This window comes from Pteropus vampyrus, unplaced genomic scaffold, assembly GCF_000151845.1.
Source record: "Pteropus vampyrus isolate Shadow unplaced genomic scaffold, Pvam_2.0 Scaffold85, whole genome shotgun sequence".
NCBI lineage: Eukaryota > Metazoa > Chordata > Mammalia > Chiroptera > Pteropodidae > Pteropus > Pteropus vampyrus.
The window spans coordinates 7,985,958-8,006,671 of record NW_011888866.1 but is presented as its reverse complement, the minus strand read 5'-3'; the positions used below and the strand labels follow the sequence as shown (position 1 = coordinate 8,006,671).

The window sequence follows — 20,714 nt, the reverse complement described above, 5'->3', positions numbered from 1 at the left end:
CACAGTGAGTTTTTTTTTCAAAGAGGAAAAAAATTCTCAGCAATTGTTAATTAAAATATGCATGGCAAGGTATAGAAGAGGACTTGTCTTGTGGGATTTAATTCCTACAGAGCAAACCTGTAAAGTGGAACAAGAGCATTGGTGGCTACTGTGCTTTGTGAACAATTCACAGTAAACGCACGGCAGCTTAATCAAAACTCTCTCAGGACAGAGCCCCTTCTCTCCACACCCAATTTATAAACAAAACAGAAGGCAAATTCCACTATTAAGTTTTCCCACATTTCTGAATTAACTTGATAGCATTTTAATTAGACAAGATTAGAGGCATTTCACAACAGACTGGCTAATGGCTCGTTAATTAGGGACTGCATAGTACGATTTCTGACCTACCAAACAAGGTCCTTAAGTTCGAATTAAAAAGCCTTGTTCCATCCCTGAATAGACCACTGAGCCGCATGTGGAGGCTCTAATGAAACAACCATAATAGGGAACAAGAGTGGTCTCCACCAAAACCAGCATTCCTTTTACCTTCCTAAATCACTGAAAAGGGAATTAACATACTCCAACATGCTCAGTTATCAGACTTTCATTCTTCTTGCTACCATGACCCCTGATTTAAATTCAAAATATTCCTTTTCAAAATACAACTTCAAAGTACAAGAAACAAACAACAACAAACCACCTGTTTCTACGGACAATTTTATTGTATTGCCATTCTTTGGGTGTTTGGATTTATTTTTACTGTCTATTGCATAAAAGTTAGGCTGTTTGTGTACAGAGCAAAAATCTGTGAACCTCTACTATGGTTTCTATGAAAAATCAATAGAGAAATCACTAGAATTTATAAGTAGTTTTTCCTTTTCCTCTAAAATCTTTGCCAAAAGAAAATATAAGGATAAAAAAGATTCCAGGAATGGAACTAATCGTTCTGAATAAAAATCTGAAGACAGATCTGATTTTTACTTTCATATAATGAGATAATAATGAGATATCAATAATGTCTTGTTCAATTTCAGACAGTTCTACACGATTTCAGAAAAACATTAAAAACATATAAAATCAAACATATGGGTAATTTGATAATGTTTACTTTCCCTTTTAAAAAACACATGCTATAGTGACCATAGTTTACCATAGTTAGATTATTTTATTAAGCTGTTATACCATTGGTCCTTTGTAACTGCATACTTAATTGGTATATTAAGTCTTAGTTAAAGAATTTATACCTTTGCTGAAATGAAATTCGTAAGTATACCACTCTATATTTTACCTGGCAGAGATGGTACTTATTTCTAGATAGAAAAATCTTATATACTATCCTTACATACACAAAGTATACAACAATACAAAATTTAGCAAAAATAGATACACAGGTGATATATTAAGTATTTTATTAAAAGAGATAAATGCCACAGAACTTCAAAAATATTTTGTGAATTACATAACTCATCATTCATACTGAAAACAAATCCTTGACAGCAAGTGGCACTTAAAAATAAACACTCTTCAAATTGCTTACCTTCTGCTTTCATGTAGTGCACGGAATAAGCGATGACTTTGTCTGAATTATAAAGTGGCCTCTCCCAAGCTAAAAGAATGGCTGAACTTGACATGGTTTCAGCATGCACATTATAGGGAGCACTGGGTCGGTCTTCTGACATTACTACGGTCAGTCTGGCTCTAGATAAAATAGATCCTTGGCTGTTCTCAGCCATGCACTGATAAATAGCATCATCTTCAGGAATAATCTGGTTAATCACCAATTTACTGAGGAAAGGAAAAAAATTATTTATTTCTATGAGAAATTCTAAGAACGATATAAACAAATGTTACACATTGCTTTGTACTCTCATTTTAAATAATAAAAGTTACTAAGAGCAAAAAAATGTATAATCAGCCCTATTGAAAAATCTATAAGAATTACTTAAAATTACTCGTATTTTCTGAGTCTATGTAAATACTTGTGATACGTATATCCTGTTTGCTTTATATGACAGCTTAATCTCCTTTTAAAAAGTTGGCTTTTATTAAGAAAGTATATTACTTTGTAATAACATCTAGTTTATATAATTTATATATTGCAATGTTACATAAAATTCAAGTCAACAAAAAATTTTAGTTTTGTGCAACAAATAAGAATGTTACAGAAAATTTATATTTATACTAATAAAAATGAGTTCTTAAAATCATTAAGTTTGAACTTCTAATTTCCTCATTTATGGAAGAAGGAACTGAGATTCCCTAAGAATTAATATGCTTGCTAATAACTTAGCTAGTGGCTTATCAGGACTAGAACCCAGGTCTGGGGAACTGTCCAACATTCATTTTAGTATAATTAACCATGTCCATGATTCACATATAAAAGGATCTATGGCATGTTGATGTTATAATCTTAGGTTAATTTCTTATTTATTTTACTGTAGTTTAAAATACCAAGATAACTAAAGTACTTGATATTTCACACAAAAATTACTAAAGCCATTATATCTTATCTAAAACAGTAGCAAAGTGACATAGCCTACCTGTTGTACATTTTAATTCTACCATTTGAATGTATCTTTCTTCCATTTTTCAACCATGACATTTTGGGTGAGGGGATTCCTTCTGCCTGACATACAAATCGAGCAGTGCCAGCTCTAGGTCTCGTTAAACTTTCTGGCCATTCAACGAATAGAGGAGGAGCTATTTAAAAAAAGAAAGAAAAAGAAAAAAATATTTCTGTGGTACCAACAGGAATGATATAAGGAGTCAAGGAAGACTACAGCAACTGACCAAGACCCATCTCTGAAAATATCTGACATTCTGAGCCTCCTGTCTATATACTGCATATATTTCTATCCACATGTCTTTTCTCTGCATTGCTCAGATATATGTCCACTACCCCCAGGCATTCCCTATTGAGACCATCTATAGAAACACTCTAAAAATGTGTACCATAATCCTACTTAACTAAGCCGAATACACAGCCCCTTGTTAATGCATATAAACAATCAACAAATTAAATTTTTAGATTGGTGAATAGGTATATGAATTTGTGGGTAAGTGAGAAGGAGATAAGAGGGAAGCTTTAAGAAGAAGAAATGTAATGTCATGCAAGCAAACAGGATGGTGACTTCAGAAAAAGTTATATTTTAGCATAGAACTTTTCCTCCTATAATTCATCATTAGATTACGATACTTCATATCAACCTTCATATCAATGGTTATAAAATTCAAGAAAAGTAGGAGTAAGCTATGAATAAGCTAAAACAGCAAATGTTAAAATGTAAGTTTCTCCTGATTGCAGAATGAAAGAAAGCATACCCAATACAGTTATAGTTGCCATGGCAACTGTAAAGTTGCGTGTGCCCGGGATGGTGGCCCGACAAACATATACTCCAGCATGTTGCAGCTTGACATCAGATATCATGAGATTACCATTTCCAAGTACCCGAGTATTAAAGACGTCAATGGACTTGTGATCTATTTCAAAGAGAATACTTTAGTTAAAACGACGTATTATCTAAAATTAGGTCAAAAGATCACTCTCCAAACAATCCTATCATAAAACTTTACCTCTACATGCTGAAATCCGGAAAAGTTAAAAGCCAATTAACTGCTAAACATGTGTTTTGCATATAAAATAAACATTTTAATAGTTCCACTAGAATGAACGAAGCTTAAGGAAAAGACGTTCCCCCCCGGCCCTGAGAAGACTTACCAAGACGGCTCCAAGAAATGATTGGTTTGGGATTTCCTGTGGCCATGCATTCCAAAACAACAGTCTGATGCAGAGATGTTGTGATGTTCTGTGGACCTGCTATAATGGTTGGTGTGTGGAAGGATTTAGACTCCTTAGCTTTGGGGAGGAAAAAGCAGAATATAAAAATAAATCATAAGCAAGATATAATTATTGAAATGAGTGAAAATATTCTTAAGTTACTCACTTTTTTTAAAAACAATCAGGATATAACTCACATGACATACAATTCATCCATTTGAAGTACATAATTCAATAGTTTTTAGGATTTTTAGAGTTGCACAACTATTACTATAATCCATTTTACATTTTTATCAGCCTAAAAAGAAACCCCATGCCCATTAGCAGTTGCTCCCCACTGCTGGGCAAAAATTAATCTGCTTTCCATCTCTCTAGAATTACCTCTAGGCATTTCATAAAAAAAGGAACCATATATTAGATGGTCCCTGTGATTGGGTTCTTTTAATTTGGCATAATGTTTTCAAGGTTCATCCATGTCGTGACAGCATTTCATTGCCTTTAATTGAATAATAATAAAATATTTAATTATATAAATAGAACACATTTTATTTATTCATTCATCAGTTGATGAACATTTAGATTGTTTCACTTTTAACTGAAGTTCAAACATTCATTTCATGCTTTCACTAATCTTGTCAAGAATTCATGTGATGGCACGGAGAAGGGAAGAAGTATAAGAGTGCTTTTTTTTTTTTTTTATCTATACCAAAAAACTAATTGATATTACCTAAAATTAAAACGTAGCATCAAAAATATAATTTTAGTCTCTTTATTTTTTTCAAAAAACTTTTTAACCTTAAAGGATTTTGGGAAAGTAATCTCTCTTGTAAAATGTAAACATTTATGTGAAGTTTAACAATGTTTTTAGTCCAAGTTTTCTTCCACAATATTCAGGTAAATTTAAATTAATTATTTTTAAATAAAAACTAGTATCTATGTATACTTCCATGTAATAAAACATGTATTTCTTTCTTTATATTCATTTCTCTAGCTTGTTCCTTCTAAATATATTCATGTATAGCAAAATATATAAAATTGTTCGCTTAATGTTAACAATAATAATTTCTGGGTATTGGAATTGGGAATATTTTAAAACATATCTTTGTGCTTTTTTACACTGTTTAATGTAAAAATTTTATGTATTTTTTACTTTTGTAGACACTAATCTTTATAATAAGTATGCATTACTTTTACAAATGCAAACTATGCTTGTCTTAAAACAACAAACAAAAAAATACGAAAATGGAAACAAATATCTCTTTATTGACAATGGACAATTCTGGTAGAAATGCATGATTATCATTGTCTTTTTTGTACTTTTTTGCACTTTTTTATTTTTTAAAAACAAAAATGAAATATTTATCCAAAAAAATCAGTCTCAAAAATGTTGACACTAACATAACATAAAACAAGTTTGCCTGTGAAAGAAGAATTGCTTAATACATCAAAATGTATTAAGATTACACTTTCCAAATAGATTACAATAATTTAAATAAAATTAAAGTACTACTTTATGGCATGTCATTATAGCCAAAGAAGAAAAATTGATAGCTGGGCCAATAAAAACTGATGAAACAAATTCTATATAGTACCTGGAATCACTGTCAGAGAGGCCTCCATACTTCTGCGTCTGTGGGCTACAGTAGCAGCCACACAACGGTAATTTCCAGCATCCCTTTGACCAACATCATAGATCTGTAGTACTCCTGTTGGTAGGGCAGTTATCCTGTTATGAGAAAGATGATTAAACATTTTATAGCAGATTTTATATTTTAACATATATTCTATAAGATTTAATATACTTAACCTTTTTAAAGAGCCAAATGCAATACATTAAAGATCTTTTAAAGTATTAGTTTGATTCAATTTGTGTTCATTTGAGTCACTACAGCTCTTTAAAGCATAAATAATTACACAGTGTGTGGTTTGTGAATTCTATCAGTCTAATTTTACACAGTCTCATTCGACATTGTAGCTTAGATATAGCTAACTGGTGGCCTAGAGCTTACTACGATTTTCTTCAAATTCACAATTTTTTGCCTGTTAATACAGATGTATTCCCCAAGATACACCTGAATGTAAGGGTTTTTTTTAAAGCACTTCCTTGAATAACTTCTTTCAACTAGTGTCCTACCATTTTAGCAAATGATGTTCGTCTTCTTAGGAATACTGCTACTCATTATGACAAGAATCAAACCCTTTGAAGTTACTACCAGGTTCTTGATCCTTAAACCTTAATCACCTTCAGAGCCTTAGGGATGTGTGTGTATGTGTGTATAGTGGAGAGGAGATTGGGAAGTGGAAGACAGAGACAGAAGTGGGCAGTTACCAGGGCATACATGGGAGACCCTTACACCAGCACTGCTATTGCCAGCAGTGAAGGTGTACTTTGGTTTCCCAAATCCTTGGGCTGCAATCCACGTACTCAGGTGGTTCTATGGCTGGAAAAGATACTTGAGGAAAGGAACAAAACAGTAAGATAGGTTGTCTGAATTCTGATCTGAACGAAAAAACAGGAATTATGCCCCGTGTGCCAAAGACTAATGCTCTAATTCTTTGCCTAAGTTTGAAAAGTGTTTAAGTTAATTATTGCTACTATAAATGAAAATGAGCTTTGTAATGGTCTTTCCCTCGTACAGGCTCACTATGAAGTCTTCATTACTCCTGCATCATCTCCAAAGACAAAAGCTGCATTTACCTGTCCATAGTTAAAGGTACAGTTGTTCGATTTAATTCCCACGTTATGATTGCAGGAGGGTTCGATGAAATCTTGCATGCAAATCGAGCAATTCCACCTTCCTGGACCTCAGTAGAAATTGGCTGAACTTCAAATGCAGAAATAGCTATAAGATAAAAGTTTGACAAATTCAGAATAAGTACAAGCACTATTATACTATACTTGGAAATAACATTATGCTAGATATTATTTAACAGATTTGGAACTTCTGCCCAGACGTTAAACCAATCCAAGTTAACTCGCACAATTGTAATTTAAAGAATAATTTTGGAAAAAAAATCATAGGGCAGCTGCTGAGCTCAAGGGATGTGGTCTTTCCCAGGATGAAATTCTAAATTTCAAGAAACTTACAACCTGTTTTGAGAAAAAAATTAACATAATTGAAACAAAAACAATTAAGAATGGTATGTAATTACATACCAAACTGTGTGGTACAAACTTCAGATCTATTCTATTTCAGAGAAGAGGGAAATTAATACAGACAGATTCGACAGGTAAAAACCATTTATAAAGATTGGTTTTGAGTAGAGCTTTGAAGAATACATTGGGTTTAAATGGAGAGGGGAAATAGGAATAACATGAAAAAAATAATGTGAAGGCAAACACAGAAGAAATGTATGTCTTGTATTAACAGGATTGTAAAGAAAAAGCCAGGACTAACTATTGTAGAATATTTCAGATTAAGGGTTTGTGGGAAAGTGGAAGGAGAGTAAAGATAAAGCGTATTTGTACTGTGGTACAAATTTAGACATCACTGAAAAATTTTGAGCAAAGAAGTGTCATAATAGTAGTGTCTGGGAAAAATTAATCAGACACTGTTACATAGGATGGAGTGAGAAAAGAAGAGCCTCAACTCAAAAGACCAACAGGTTGTTTAAACAGAAATGACAGAACTGGGTGGTGGCAGTGAGAATGGCAAGATTCTACAGATACCTTAATGAAAACAAAGACTTGATTCTGATTGGACACATATGTCACTCCGTGGAATCAAATGAAGTTGGTATTGATGGAGCAGAATGAAAAAGGAGAGAGAGAAGATAAATGGTGTGTCTGAAGAACAAAAGGTGGAGAGATTCAAGAGGCTATTTTTAGACTCGTGTATTTCCAAAGTAAAGATAAATCTTGAAGTGTTGATATTTCCTACAGATAATTCTTTACCATTCTAGGCAGGCCTTCAGGGTCCATGGCTTTACATTTGACAGAGTTCAGACTTCAGGTAATAGTGTGGTTTTCCTTTCCTCTACCACGTGTTCCAGGATATAAAGAAAGTGCCCCAGTTAAGGTCTTACTCCCCTCTCCTCATATTGCAGTTCAAAAAATATATATGCCTTTACAGTTTATCAATAAAGTGAGAAGTTACGAAGATAAATAGAGGGAATGTGATCTAGATGACTAATGCTTCATTAGACTGAAAAGGATTAAAGGTCACAGAAGACTAACAAATTCTGCCTTGGACTTGATTTCATTAGATTGTAAATGGATCACAGCCCTTTAGAGGTATAAGACAAAGCCAGTGAATAATGGTGAAAATATTCTTAAAAGCATCTACCTCCAAAGTGGTTGGAGTGGGGATAAAGTAATTTTTTTTTTGTATATATAACAAAAAATTTCTCCTTCCTTGAGAAAAAAAGAGGTTCTCAAACTGCTGTTATCAGTGGATCCACAATGTCAGAACTATTCTCAAAATCACCATCATTTGCATTTTCATTCTCATTTCTCTTGGGTGTACAGTGTTTTCCAGAAGCTACAAGATAGGTGATACCACAACAGACTCAGTAAAATAGCAGATAGGTGTGAGAATCCAGGTGTCTCCTATTAAGCTAATTAAAGAGATTTGCACAAATGCAAAACAATGCCACTCTTCTAAAAATTTTTTTGCTTTGGCAAATAGCTATGTTTCATTAAATGTGTTATATTAATATGTAATGGGTCATTACATATTAACATTTAAAAATGTTTCCATTTTTAAATTAATTAAACAATATTTTAAAAATTTCTCAGTTTTAATTTCTAATAGTATCAATCGATTAAACCTACATAAATAAAAGCTTTTTGGGGTCCTCAATACATTTTAAGACTATAAAGAGTGAGACTAAAATGTTTGAGAACCACTGTTCAAGAACATCGAACTCTAGGAATGATTACAGTTTTTAATTGCTTCTATAATCACTTTTTAGGATGTTAATTTATTACAAATACTTTTATTTTGGATCAAAACTATGCCCCACCTACTAAAGAATCAGGTAATAAAATATCAGGTACATAATCATAACAGCCTGATTTTTCAGTAACAATGTAAGCTTATTTTTCTATAATTAACTAAACTTATGTCAAATACATTCATATTTGGGGGGAATGAGGACCTAAGTTTCCATAAATTTAATGCCTGCTTTATGAAGTACTAATTTCTCTTATTGGTCCCATATTTACCTTTTCCATATAGAAAGGGGGTGACTTTTAATTCTGATTGTCATTATTCAACTTATAGACTCTGAAATGGGAATTTTATCTAATTCTTCCCTAGCCTTTATCTCTCTAGACTGAAATATCTAGTATAGTTTAACTTTTCTTCACAAAGCAGTTCCTCCAGCTCTATTTCTTTGAATAACTTCTGAATCAGGCACCCAATTCAATATGTTTTATCCCATATACCTTATATCTCTCTCATATCTGACTGCTTTCCATCCCCAATAGTCTTCTCTTTGATTCAGTCCTCTATCACCTGTCTAGAAGTCTTGCAGGAACCTGTTAGGTGATATACCTCCAGAGTACAGGCAAAAAATGCAAATTTAATTTGTGTTGTTGATGAATTCATTAGTCTCTGCAAGACTTTTGCCTTGTTTTCAGCCACTTACAATTATGTTCCACAAACACCGAACACACCATGATATTCCATAGCTCTGAGCATTGTATGAGTACTTCCTTCTCTCTCAAATATCTCAGGTCCATCCCTTTGTCCACCTGATAAAATCCTATTATTGTTTAGAGTATAGTTCACTTGTCCCATTCTTTGAGAAACTGTTCCTGATCCCTTTCTCTGCAACTACTGTACACTGCAGACTTTTATTGCTACTTTTATCCCACAGCATTACAACCACTTATTCATAATCTTTCTCTCCTTCTACATTATGAGCTCATTGAGGGTCGGTAGTGGGTCACAGTCTGCAGGATCCCTTAAGACAGTCAATGGCAGATTCAGCACTAAAATAATACTCATTGAATCAAACTGAAAATTTTTGGATTTTCTCCAATTCTATCATCTTTAAACACAGTAGCCAGAAATGTAAGGTACAAATATGAAGACTATTATAAGAATATAATGCTTTTTATTATTATTTTTTGTTTACTATAATTTCAAATGGTGCCCAATAATTTAGTGGTATTATTTTTAGAGATAAAAATCTGTCCTTCCTCTGTTAAAGACTTTTTATAAAGATTAAATAAGCCAATATAGTGAGGGCTGTTTATACAAAACTTTTTATAAATGTTGTGATTATCGAGACTAAAAGCAATCACTCTGCCTTGAGTAATTTCCCTCTAACCTGTGTATTTTAACTCTGAATCTTATCTAACCAAACAATACGATCCCTCTGAATCTTTTCTTTAAGCAGCTCCCTACCCCCTCCACTTTCCCAGATGGATAAGTCTATGAAAACTCTATGAATTCTTACTATAAAAATTGAACTAATTTTGCACTTTAGTTCAAATGTATTAGAACGCTGGAGTTACAAAATTCTGAGAACTAAAAGCTAAACGTATGTATCTTCTAACTCAGCAAGGGTATTGCTTTTTGGGGGATTGGAGGAGGCACAGCTTTATTGAGATATAAATTACATAGCATGTAATTTACACACCATATAATTCACTCATTTAAAGTATACATTCAATGGTTTTTAGTATATTCACAGTTTGTAACCATCCCCATAATCAATTTTAGAATATTTTCATCACTTCAAAAAGAAATCCCATATCCTTTAACTATCACTCCCTAATTTTCTCATCTCCTCCTTGACCCCAGTTCTAGGCAATTACTAATCTAGTTTCTTTCCTCTCCTCAGCTTTACTGAGATATAACTGACAAATAACATTGTGTATACCCTGACGATTTGATACACATATGTTGGTAAATGATTACCGACATAAGGTTAGTTAACACATCCGTCAAGTAAGGGCATTTTTTGATCTTACTCTGGTTTTCAGTATAAAGAATTTTTTTTAACTCCCCTAAAACATCTTTGTATTTAACATGTCTACCTTTTTGGTCACTTCTGAAAATTCAACCTGCTGGCAAAATGATTTTTTCCAGAGAAAATAAAGTCAAATACTCCTTGGGACTCTCACCAGTACCTCTGAGACTGAAGAAAAAGAGCCTTCATGATTCAACAATGAAAATCAGTTGCCATCTTTCTGTCTGTACTTCATCCATCTGGGCACCAATCCCATCCACTTCCCTCCCCTCTGGGTCCCTGATATATCTGCCTTTTCTTTACCTCTCTCCTACGTATTCAAACTCTCTGGCTCCTTCCCTCAATCTATAAAGGTGGTTAAGTCTCTCCCAACCTCAAAACACCAGAAGAACAACAAAGCTCCAAACCTCTCTTTATGGCACATATTCCTCTAGCAGCTATCCACTCTCTCTTTTCTCCATTAGACCAAAACTTTTCTAAAGAGTGGTTTATTCTAGTTGTCTTGTCTCCTCTTCTTCCTCTCTGACTTTATGCCTCAAACATCTAATCTACTTACTTTCCCTATTATTTTATTGAAACTGTGTCTATGAAACTAAACACTCCTTGTTCTCTTATTTTTCTGACTCCTTGTCTTCCTTTTCAGGGGCTCTCCTTCTCTGCCTTTCCTTCCAGAGATTCTCTGTTCCCTCTCCACATTCTCCTTGGGTGATCTCATTCACTTTCACTTTTTAGCTACATCCATCTGTTGCTCCTGACTCCCCCAAATATTTCTTTCATTTAGACTCCCATCCCCAGAGCTTCATACTCATGGCTGCCTACTGGGCATCTTCACCAGAAATTTATAAAATGCACTTCTAACTCACCATGTCCAAAACGAAATCATCTTCTTCCCTCCAAACCTATATCTCTCACCACTATGCAACTCAACTTCTCACCTGAGCTATATACTACCAACTCCTTTTTCTTTACTCTCTTCATTCAATCACCCATTCCCACTGATTTTAACTCCTAAACACGTGTCAAATTCACTCCTTTGTCCCTGTCCCAACACCTCTCACCAGAGCCACTATGAGTGTTATCTCTTCTTCTGACCTGTTTCCCTTCATCTCCCCTTCAAAAACATCTTCAGACATACACCAGTGTTTTATACAGCTGCATTTGACTCACAGGTGGCTACCATCTATTAATTCAAAGGCTTCTATAAGACAACCCATAACTGCTAAAACCAATAAAGGAAAAATCTCACAAATAAAATGTGATTGCATTTTTCAATGCTGTCAAAAAGCATTGTGCCTTAGCAACCCCACCTTTTAAATCTTTAAACTGCTTAGTCTAATTATTAAAAAAAAAAGTATATGTATATATATCCTGCTACATGAAAAGAATAAATATCTTTCTTTATGTCAACTATCTACATTCCCAGTAAACAGATTTGTTGGCTAGTTTTTTGCCAAAAAAAAAGAAAAGTAGTTTAGCATCAATTACTCTGAAACCAAACTGTTTATATGATAAGCATGCAAAAGAATTTAAATATTCAATTTAAGTAGTTATATTTAAAAAACAGTAAATATCTCTGCTATGAAAGATAGACATTATAACTATGATACAAAGGAATTATCAATCTCATTATCTGTATAAGTATGCTATTCATTTAGTTTGTAGTTAACTCAAGCATTCAGGGCTTTGAATCATGCAATTAATTATCCATAAAATAACAGGCCAGATTAACTATCTCCCCAATCCAGAAAAGGATTTTAATTACATTTATTTTGGAAAAATTTTAGACTAAATTAATCTCTTCTAAGTTCATCCATTCATTCATTCAACAAATATTTATTCAGTGCCTAGTACATTCTAGGTGCCAAGGATCCAATGATGACCAAAATAAACAGAGGCTCTACCATCAGGGATCTCTGTATATAGTGATGAAGAAAGGCATCTAACTAAATTACTATGCAAGTATATAACTTCAAACTGTGATAAATGCTCTGAAGGAAAAGTACTGAGTATTATGAAAGCACAGAACAGAAATTATAATAATGACAAATAACAATAGCTTAACATATATCTTCTTGCCAGGCAGTCTTTTAAGTGCATGACATGTTCTAGTTTATTTAATCCTCACAACTATTATTGCCCCAATTTTCAGCCAAGGAAACTGAAGCTCAGAGAGATTAAGCAACTTGCTTGAGGTTCTGCACCTGGTAAGTGGTAAGTCTGAGATCTGAATCCTGGCATTCCCCAGAGACCCTATATGCGTTCTCTCATGAGTAAAAGTTTGAGATCCCCCAATTTTTTGTGCAAGATAAAAATTACTGGTTCTACTTCCAAGCAATTCTATTCCTCAGGGACAGGTTAATATGTTTTGGCTTTCTAGCTGAATAAGAATATGTGTAAAACTCCTACATTTCCAAAACAGAATAACACCTTTAAACTCCTGCATACTGGGATTTTGAAACTATGGCTCTCATCTCAAACAAGAGTATCTCTATTTCTAGAAACCTGTTAAAAATAGGAAAGATAGGATGCATATAAATTGAATTATACTACTTCAGTCTAAAATTTGTTTAGGAATCAAATCTTTTTTTTTTTTAATATATTAAAAAAAAAGTTTACCTAATGGGAATATGAGCTATTCCTTTATTATTATTATTATCCTAGTTTTAAGCCCTCATACATTTGATTGTCAAAAAGCCAAATAACTAGAGAGAGAGAGAGAGAACTTAGAGGTAGGGAAATCATTTAAAAGGTTACTAGAACAGTAGACGAGAGACCAGTTGGGGGTTTGAATAATGAAAGAGATTATAAGAATGGAGGGGAGGGCACATAGATGTTGTGCACTGAACAACATGCTTTGGCTGTGAGGTGTTCAAGGGAAATAGCAGGAAGGACCCAAATGGTTCTGAGGTTTCTGGCCTCTATCCGTGCATGGAGGGTTGGCAGACAGTATGGTGTCTAAAGAGAGAACATGGGAGAAGAGATCAAATGGACTGCTGAAACACCATTAAAGACCCTCATTTCATCAGAATGAGAAGAAACGGGACATGTTCAGACTGGGAAGCTGTAATATTAGGCCAGGGATTAATAACACAACACTTTCAAATGTCTATTTATCCTGATTTTTTAACTAATGGTTAAGATTTAAAGAAAGACATTCTTGAGTTTTTATAATACTGGCCTAAAAAAGTAGCAACATTTAACATGTAAAATTAGCAGAGAAAACAATTTTTTTAGTTCTGAGGCTCTGTTGGAATGAGCTTAGGAGGAATAGTGTTTGCTGTTTTTCCACTTTTAATTTATTGTCATTTCTTGATGATAAAAGTTAAGCATTCGAACACTGAGGTAAAGGATATTAAGACTAAGGTAAAAATCTTAGCTGGTTTTAAAAAATTAGGAATAAAATCCAGTATAATACAGGGTATAATTTAGGTGGCTACAGGGAGATGGTACAGCAATATAACCTTGTGGTTAAGGGAGCAGATATTAAAACCTATGGATCTGGGTAAGAATTGCAGCTTTACAAGTTACTCAAGCCCCCATATCTCTCAGTGAAATGGGGATATTAATATTTTATAAAGATCTTATAATATTAAATTATATATAGATATGTGTACACATACACACACAGAGGATGATAATATGAGCATGTACTCAAGGCACCTCCTGGCACCTAGTAAACTCCTAGTAGTGGTGCTGGAGGTGGTAACAGTAATAGATACCTTGCTATTAATAGACTGCTTTTACTTTCAGAATGATGACTTCAAAAAGGCAAACAAAAGATGTCAGTGACCATTATGCAATAAAAATAAACTTTAAAGCTCCAACAAAGGCAGAAGTAGTCTAAGATTTACCATTTTTCTTTTCTTTTCTACTAAGCCAGACTATGTAGTTTTTACTTGAAGGTACATAAAATGCGAGGAAATAGAAATAATTTTCCCATTTTTAATGTGAATAGATAAATTATTTGAAGAAGATAAAATCCTCTACTTCAATGATGAAATAATGGGAGACAGATTACAGTAAGATAGGTAATTAAGTTCAAATCTCTAATGGTAGGATTATATATGGTGATTTTTTTGTACTTATTTTTTTCTATAATACACATAATTAAGCAAAGTAATGATATTTTAAAATAAATTTTATATGCCAATATGGGACATGGATTAAAGAGCCTATCTTCATAAATTTTCTATTGTTGCTCTATCTGATAAAATCTCTCATTTAATTTTTATTTGCCTCCTTTTTAGTATGTTGAACTTCTCATTCCTTAGGTAGACATCACCTATGATCTGTGGGCTTGATTCTCTCCCTAGTCAGTGCCCTCAAAGTCTGAAACTTGCAAGAAAGAGAATGTCTGAATGAAAACCACTTATCAATAAAAAGATAAGTAACATAAATTTTTACATCAAAACTTAAAACTTTAGAAAAACATGCAAATATGAATAGCTATATCATGCTAGTCTTAAACTTTGTTTCCCAGCAAGTATTTGTTTTTCTATTTCGATTTTTTTAAGTGGGGCATGAAGTTGAGTAAATGAATGCTTCCTTTACAATGCATGTTAGAGTCCCCTCAAACTTTAGTTCACAAACTGTTTTCAGCATAATTGAAACATTTTGCATTTATTTAAATGGTAAAACAGCTCAAGTTTTTATGCAAATCTCGGTTTCCTCCTTGATGTGGACTTTGCTTCTGCCAGTTAGGTATGATTTTACAAGTCTACAGGCTCCTTGTGAAACCTGACCTCTTTCTTCCCTCCACAGCCAGTGCTAACATAAACCAAGAGCCCCACAAGAAGTCATTAAAGCCGTGCTGTTAAGAGGCCAGAGCTCTATAAAATAGGCAAGAAACAAGGTCTTAAGAAACATGCGCTAGTCTCAAAAACAACCTTGCAAACACAATAAATGTAAGTGCCTATTTTATTTGTGACTTCCTCCTCTTCACCTGTCTACTTAATCAGTTGCTTCTATGATTTATAGTCAGAGAAAAAAAGGATCAAAGATGCTAAGAGGAAAATGTTCTCCAAATTTTATCTGATCAAAAAGCAACATGTGATATGTTTCTACACTGGAATTGTATGACTACAATATTAAACTAATGTGTCATCCATGCTTCTAAAAGGTTACAATGAATGAAATATGTAATACATGTTGATTTTAAAACCAACTAAAAATTATAGATACACAATCTGAAATAAGCCAATCATTTAAACTAAGTTCATAGACTATTCCCTAATACATGAAAAAAATCACTTTCTTTTGCAAATTGCACTTAAAATATTCTTTCACGAAATAGATAATACTTCAGTCAGTCAGAATCTTGATGCAAGGTTTACATAGGTGGCCCTAACATTGCAGATTAACCAAGGGTTCTGGAGGTCTCAGCTGGTCAAGGACTGCATCAGTTGCTACTGTCACACCCCCTCCTTAGGGAGTCCTAAATGGCAGGGGAACATGGCCAGTAGTCACATTCCAGCGCCTCTGTGCTGTTTCTACAGCTCTAAGTCACCAATCAATAGCTCTGGGAAAATACATAAGTAGCTTATCAAGAAAATGGAGATTTCTATCTCAGATTCTTGAATGCCCACAATTTTAGAGTCCATCAAGGAATATGGCGTGTGCGTATTAGCATAAAGTTTATTTCTATGACGCTGGTCGTTCAAATCATGCATCTGTCTATGGCAGGCCTTACTTGTCAAAACATAACACCAACTTCTTACTTCATCAGGTCCAATTCACTTTGAGTCTTCAAACTTAAAGACTGGCCTGCAACTGAACAGGAAGTAAGCCAAGAGCTGATCCATCATTTAAGCAAAGCATCAGGGTAACTGATGCTTTGCCCACTGAGGTAAAAATCAACCAAGGTACAAGTTTCAAACAGAGGTTGAAACTTATTATATCCTTAAGATTTGGTGAGAAGCTACTTGGTACATTTTACAGGAAAAAAAATTTATCTGTTTAATAAAATATGTAACACAAGACAGATATGATCACTGTGTTACTTTTTCCTCCCACTCTACTGTGTATACAATAGTTATTCTATAAGCTATTCTATAGTATACTGCTTGAATCTGTGGCTATTCAGACAATTAGGTGCTAAGAGGTATACACTTGCTTTTCAAAGGAAGCATTTAGATCAAAATATGTATCCAAATAAATACAAACAGTTAGAAAGCTAGAAACCTTGTAACTAAGTTGGGAACCAGGGACTTTCAGAAATAGATTCTACAAGCCAAGTTTCCACAGTCTAAATTATTTTCCAATATATTTCTACTGTATTCACATTAAAGACACCTTTGATAACACCTGAGAATTCTTTGCTTCTTTGATATTTTATCAACTCTGTTCTGCCAAATGCCAGACTTGGTACTCCTTAAGCTCAATTCCTTTTCCTGGAGTGACACAAAGCTCTTCAAGTCTCCTCTTGACAGCTGGCCCACTCACTGCTATTCAATAATTCTCTGATTAATAACTAGTTTCAGGAATTCTCTAACTTTCCAATTTATTCAGGTCTCAAACCACATTTACCTTAGATTATAAATTCCTTGAGTTCAAAGAACATGTCTTATTTGTCTGTGTATTTGCTAGGGGGCCAGAACAGTGCCCTGCATACAACAGGCATTCAGTAAATGCTTTTTTGAGTGAATTCAATGAACCACATCACCACCTCCCTCCTATCTGCAACTTACATTAGCCAGCAGATACCATGCCTCTGAAAAAGGATGAAGATGGTTATATTCTTCTTGATCTAAAGGCCCTTGGACAAGTCTGGAGAAGGAAATCCTTAACGGCATGAATATATTAAGTAGTCAGTAAATATTAAGATGGTTGGGCACAAAATATATGGGGGGAAAAAAGTGGTAGAAGACTAAGGATAGGCATTTTTTCCCAGGCCAAGCCTGTCCTTATACATAAAATAAAAAGCTAAATCCCATTGTAAGATGTTAATGGTAGGCAAAGGAACTAGAATAGCCAAAATAATTTTGAAAAAGAACAAAATTGGAAGACATACCTTGCCCGATTTAAAGACATACAATATTTTCAAGAATTATGATAAAGTTATAGTAAAAAGGAAGCACGGTATTGGCAAAAGGACAGATACACAGATCAATGGAACAGAAAGAAGAAAAAGTATAGAAACCAATAAAAATATGTCAACTTTTTTTTTTTTTTTACAAAGTTACAAAAGCAATTCCATAAAGGATGGTCTTTTCAGCAAATGATGCTTGAACAACTGAACACCCATCTACAAAAAATTAATCTTGACCTATACTTTATACAAAATTAGCCCAAAATGAGTCACAGATCTAAATCTGAAACTCAAAACCAAAAAACTTTTAGAAGAAAACATAAAAATGCTCTGTGACCTTGGGTTAGGCAAAGAGTTCTTAGATATGACACCAGGAATATAATTCATAGAAGAAAACAGTTGATAAAATGGACTTCATTAAAATAAAACAAAAAAACTGCTCTTAAAAAAATACTGTTAAGAGACTAAAAAGACAAGTCATAAACTGGGAGAATAATCTTGCAAATCACATATCTGATAAAGGATCTGTATCCAGAATACATAAAGAACTCTCAAAATTCAATAATTAGAAAACCACCAATTAAAAAGGGGGCAAAAGATGTGAACAGATACTTTTCCAAAGGAGATATATGAATGGCAACCAAACACATGAAAAGATGATCAACAATGAGATACCACTATACGCCTATACGAATAGCTCATATGAAAAACCACTGTCAATACCAAGTGCTAGTGAAGATGTAAAATACCTGGAACTCTCTCATGCATTGCTGGTGAGAATGCAAACTGTACAGTCATTTTGGAAAATAACTTGGCAGTTTCATATAAAGTTAAAATATATACTTACCACATGCACTTAATGTATTCTCATATTTAAATATTTACTCAATAGACATGAATACTTATATTCACACAAAAACCTGTACAAGAAATTTATAGAAGCTTTATTCATAATAGCCCAAAGCTATAAACAACTCAAATGTCCTTCAACTGGTGAATAAAAAACCTGTAGTAAATCTATCCAATGGAATATTACTCATCAATAACGAGGAACAAGCTATTGATACGCTCAACAACACAAGTAAATCTCAAATGCATTATTCTAAGTGAAAGAAGCAAGATCCAAAAGGCTACACAGTGTATAATTTCATTTATATGACATTCTTGAAAATGCAAGATATAGTGACTGCTAGAAGTTAGGGGAGAGGGAGAGTATGACTACATGGGCAGCATGAGAGAATGTTTTGGGGTGATGAAACTATTCTGTATTCTGATTGTGGTGATGGTTACACAACTATGCATATGTCTAAACTCACAGACCTATGGACCCAAAAAAGTAAGTTTTACTATATGTAAATTAAAAATAATTAAAAATAAATCTCCAAAAGGCTATGTTCCTTCAACAGAAAGGCTTTTAATTTTCTAACCACTCTTAACAAAGAATTATAAACTAAGCAAGATGACAGCACACATAAATTTTAAAAGCCAGTTCCAGCATCTTCCCTACTGTGAGGTTGCTCCTGACTTTCCCAAGTAGAACTATCAAACTCTTTCCTACTCCCAGGATCTTGAAATATCCTGTTTGCTTCAAAGCTATACTTTCTGCTCATATCCATTGGACAGGGCCTATGTCTTTTCATCTTTGTATTCCTGGCACAGCACCACAGATACAAATGGCACTCAACGGATACCTGATAAACATGAATATGCCTTTGGGTACATATATACCTCAAGTTCAGTCACCATCTCCTTCATCTGGAGCATCTACAGTATAACGCGTGTATAATAATACTCTGAAGAACTATAAGATGGCAGAACTAAGTTTACATTATCTTTAGACTACTATATGTGAAAAGTGTACACAAAAATACTTATCCTAGTAACTAGAAGTGGATCTACATTCCTGAGGAACAGGAGGAGTAAGAAACCTAGAGCCTCCTATTCCTCTACCTTGGAAATGGTGGGAGAGCAGTTACACCTTTGCTGAGTCGCTAGGAAAGTAAGGAGTCAATAAGGCATTACGTGTACATATGGGAACACGCATACACACAGACACCTGAAAAGCCAGCCCTTCCTGATTAGCCCAGCCCAGCTGCTTGATGCCAGCAGCACAATGCAGGTTTGCAATTCCAACACAGACCTTTTACAGGCCGCTGCCCAACATACTCTGCAGAAGCTTCCCGGGATCCCTGGCATTCTGAGCCCATCTTGGGAAGTCTCATAATATTCAACCTGATAAAGATTCATCAGGCCAGGCTTGAAATAATATAGAGAATTTGGTCCTGGAACCAATTGGTTTGATCTAAGGAAACTCACATGAGAAACAGATTTTCTAGAGTTGCTACAGGGTTTAAGAATTCATTTCTGACCAAGACTGCTGAACATTTGAGAGTTCCTTCGGGATTCACCTGCTCTACTGAATGCTAAAATAGATTGACTGTTTTGCATACACGTTTGTGCCACATTCATATTTCCACTCTTCTAAAACAGAGGTGAAAAGAGTTATACTGAATGAAGATTTGCAATGCTGAAGTCACAGCCATTTCTCCTGACATCCTCTTCTGCAGTTGAAATACAGTTCTCTTTAACTATACCTTGGCCTATGTTTCCTGGATCGATGGTGCATACCCTAAAGAGATCAGCAGTAACTAGAAAATGACGAGCATCTAGAGTGGCTTTTCAGGACCAGATCATACAGAAGACCGAAAGTAGACGTGGAAATGTAATGCTTTGAGAGAAAGGGTCTGTCTGGTGAGAATTTAAGGAAAAGATTAGGAACAAGGAAAATCACACATAAGCAAAATAAATAGGAACAGGTTGCCAATAAGAAAAAAATCCAAGGACATAAAAAGTGTTCTATAATTGTTAAACATCATTAAATTACTAACAACATTCCTTATCTTCTTTTCTAGAGCTGAAAAAATGAAAATAAACCGCTATTTACTTTGTCTTTCATCTTTCCCAACTGCTACTTAATCTTGGGTTAAATTTTTTTTTTTTTTT

At 34.1% G+C, this 20,714-nt stretch overlaps 1 protein-coding gene across 5 annotated transcripts in view; it reads right to left on the bottom strand.

Annotated features, from left to right (window-relative positions):
* The window catches only part of PRTG (protogenin), a 120,206-nt gene that overhangs the window by 59,722 nt on the left and 39,770 nt on the right, over positions 1-20,714 (bottom strand). For 4 of the 5 annotated variants that reach the window (XM_023532564.1, XM_023532566.1, XM_011363448.2 and 1 more), the window contains exons 3-8: positions 6,459-6,603; positions 5,353-5,486; positions 3,701-3,838; positions 3,304-3,462; positions 2,523-2,682; positions 1,520-1,767 (exon numbers count right to left, since the gene is read on the bottom strand). In XM_023532564.1, the coding sequence (XP_023388332.1) occupies positions 1,520-1,767; positions 2,523-2,682; positions 3,304-3,462; positions 3,701-3,838; positions 5,353-5,486; positions 6,459-6,603 (984 nt within the window). The remainder of the gene's footprint in view (positions 1-1,519; positions 1,768-2,522; positions 2,683-3,303; positions 3,463-3,700; positions 3,839-5,352; positions 5,487-6,458; positions 6,604-20,714) is intronic. The other variant, XM_023532565.1, reaches the window with a different exon arrangement.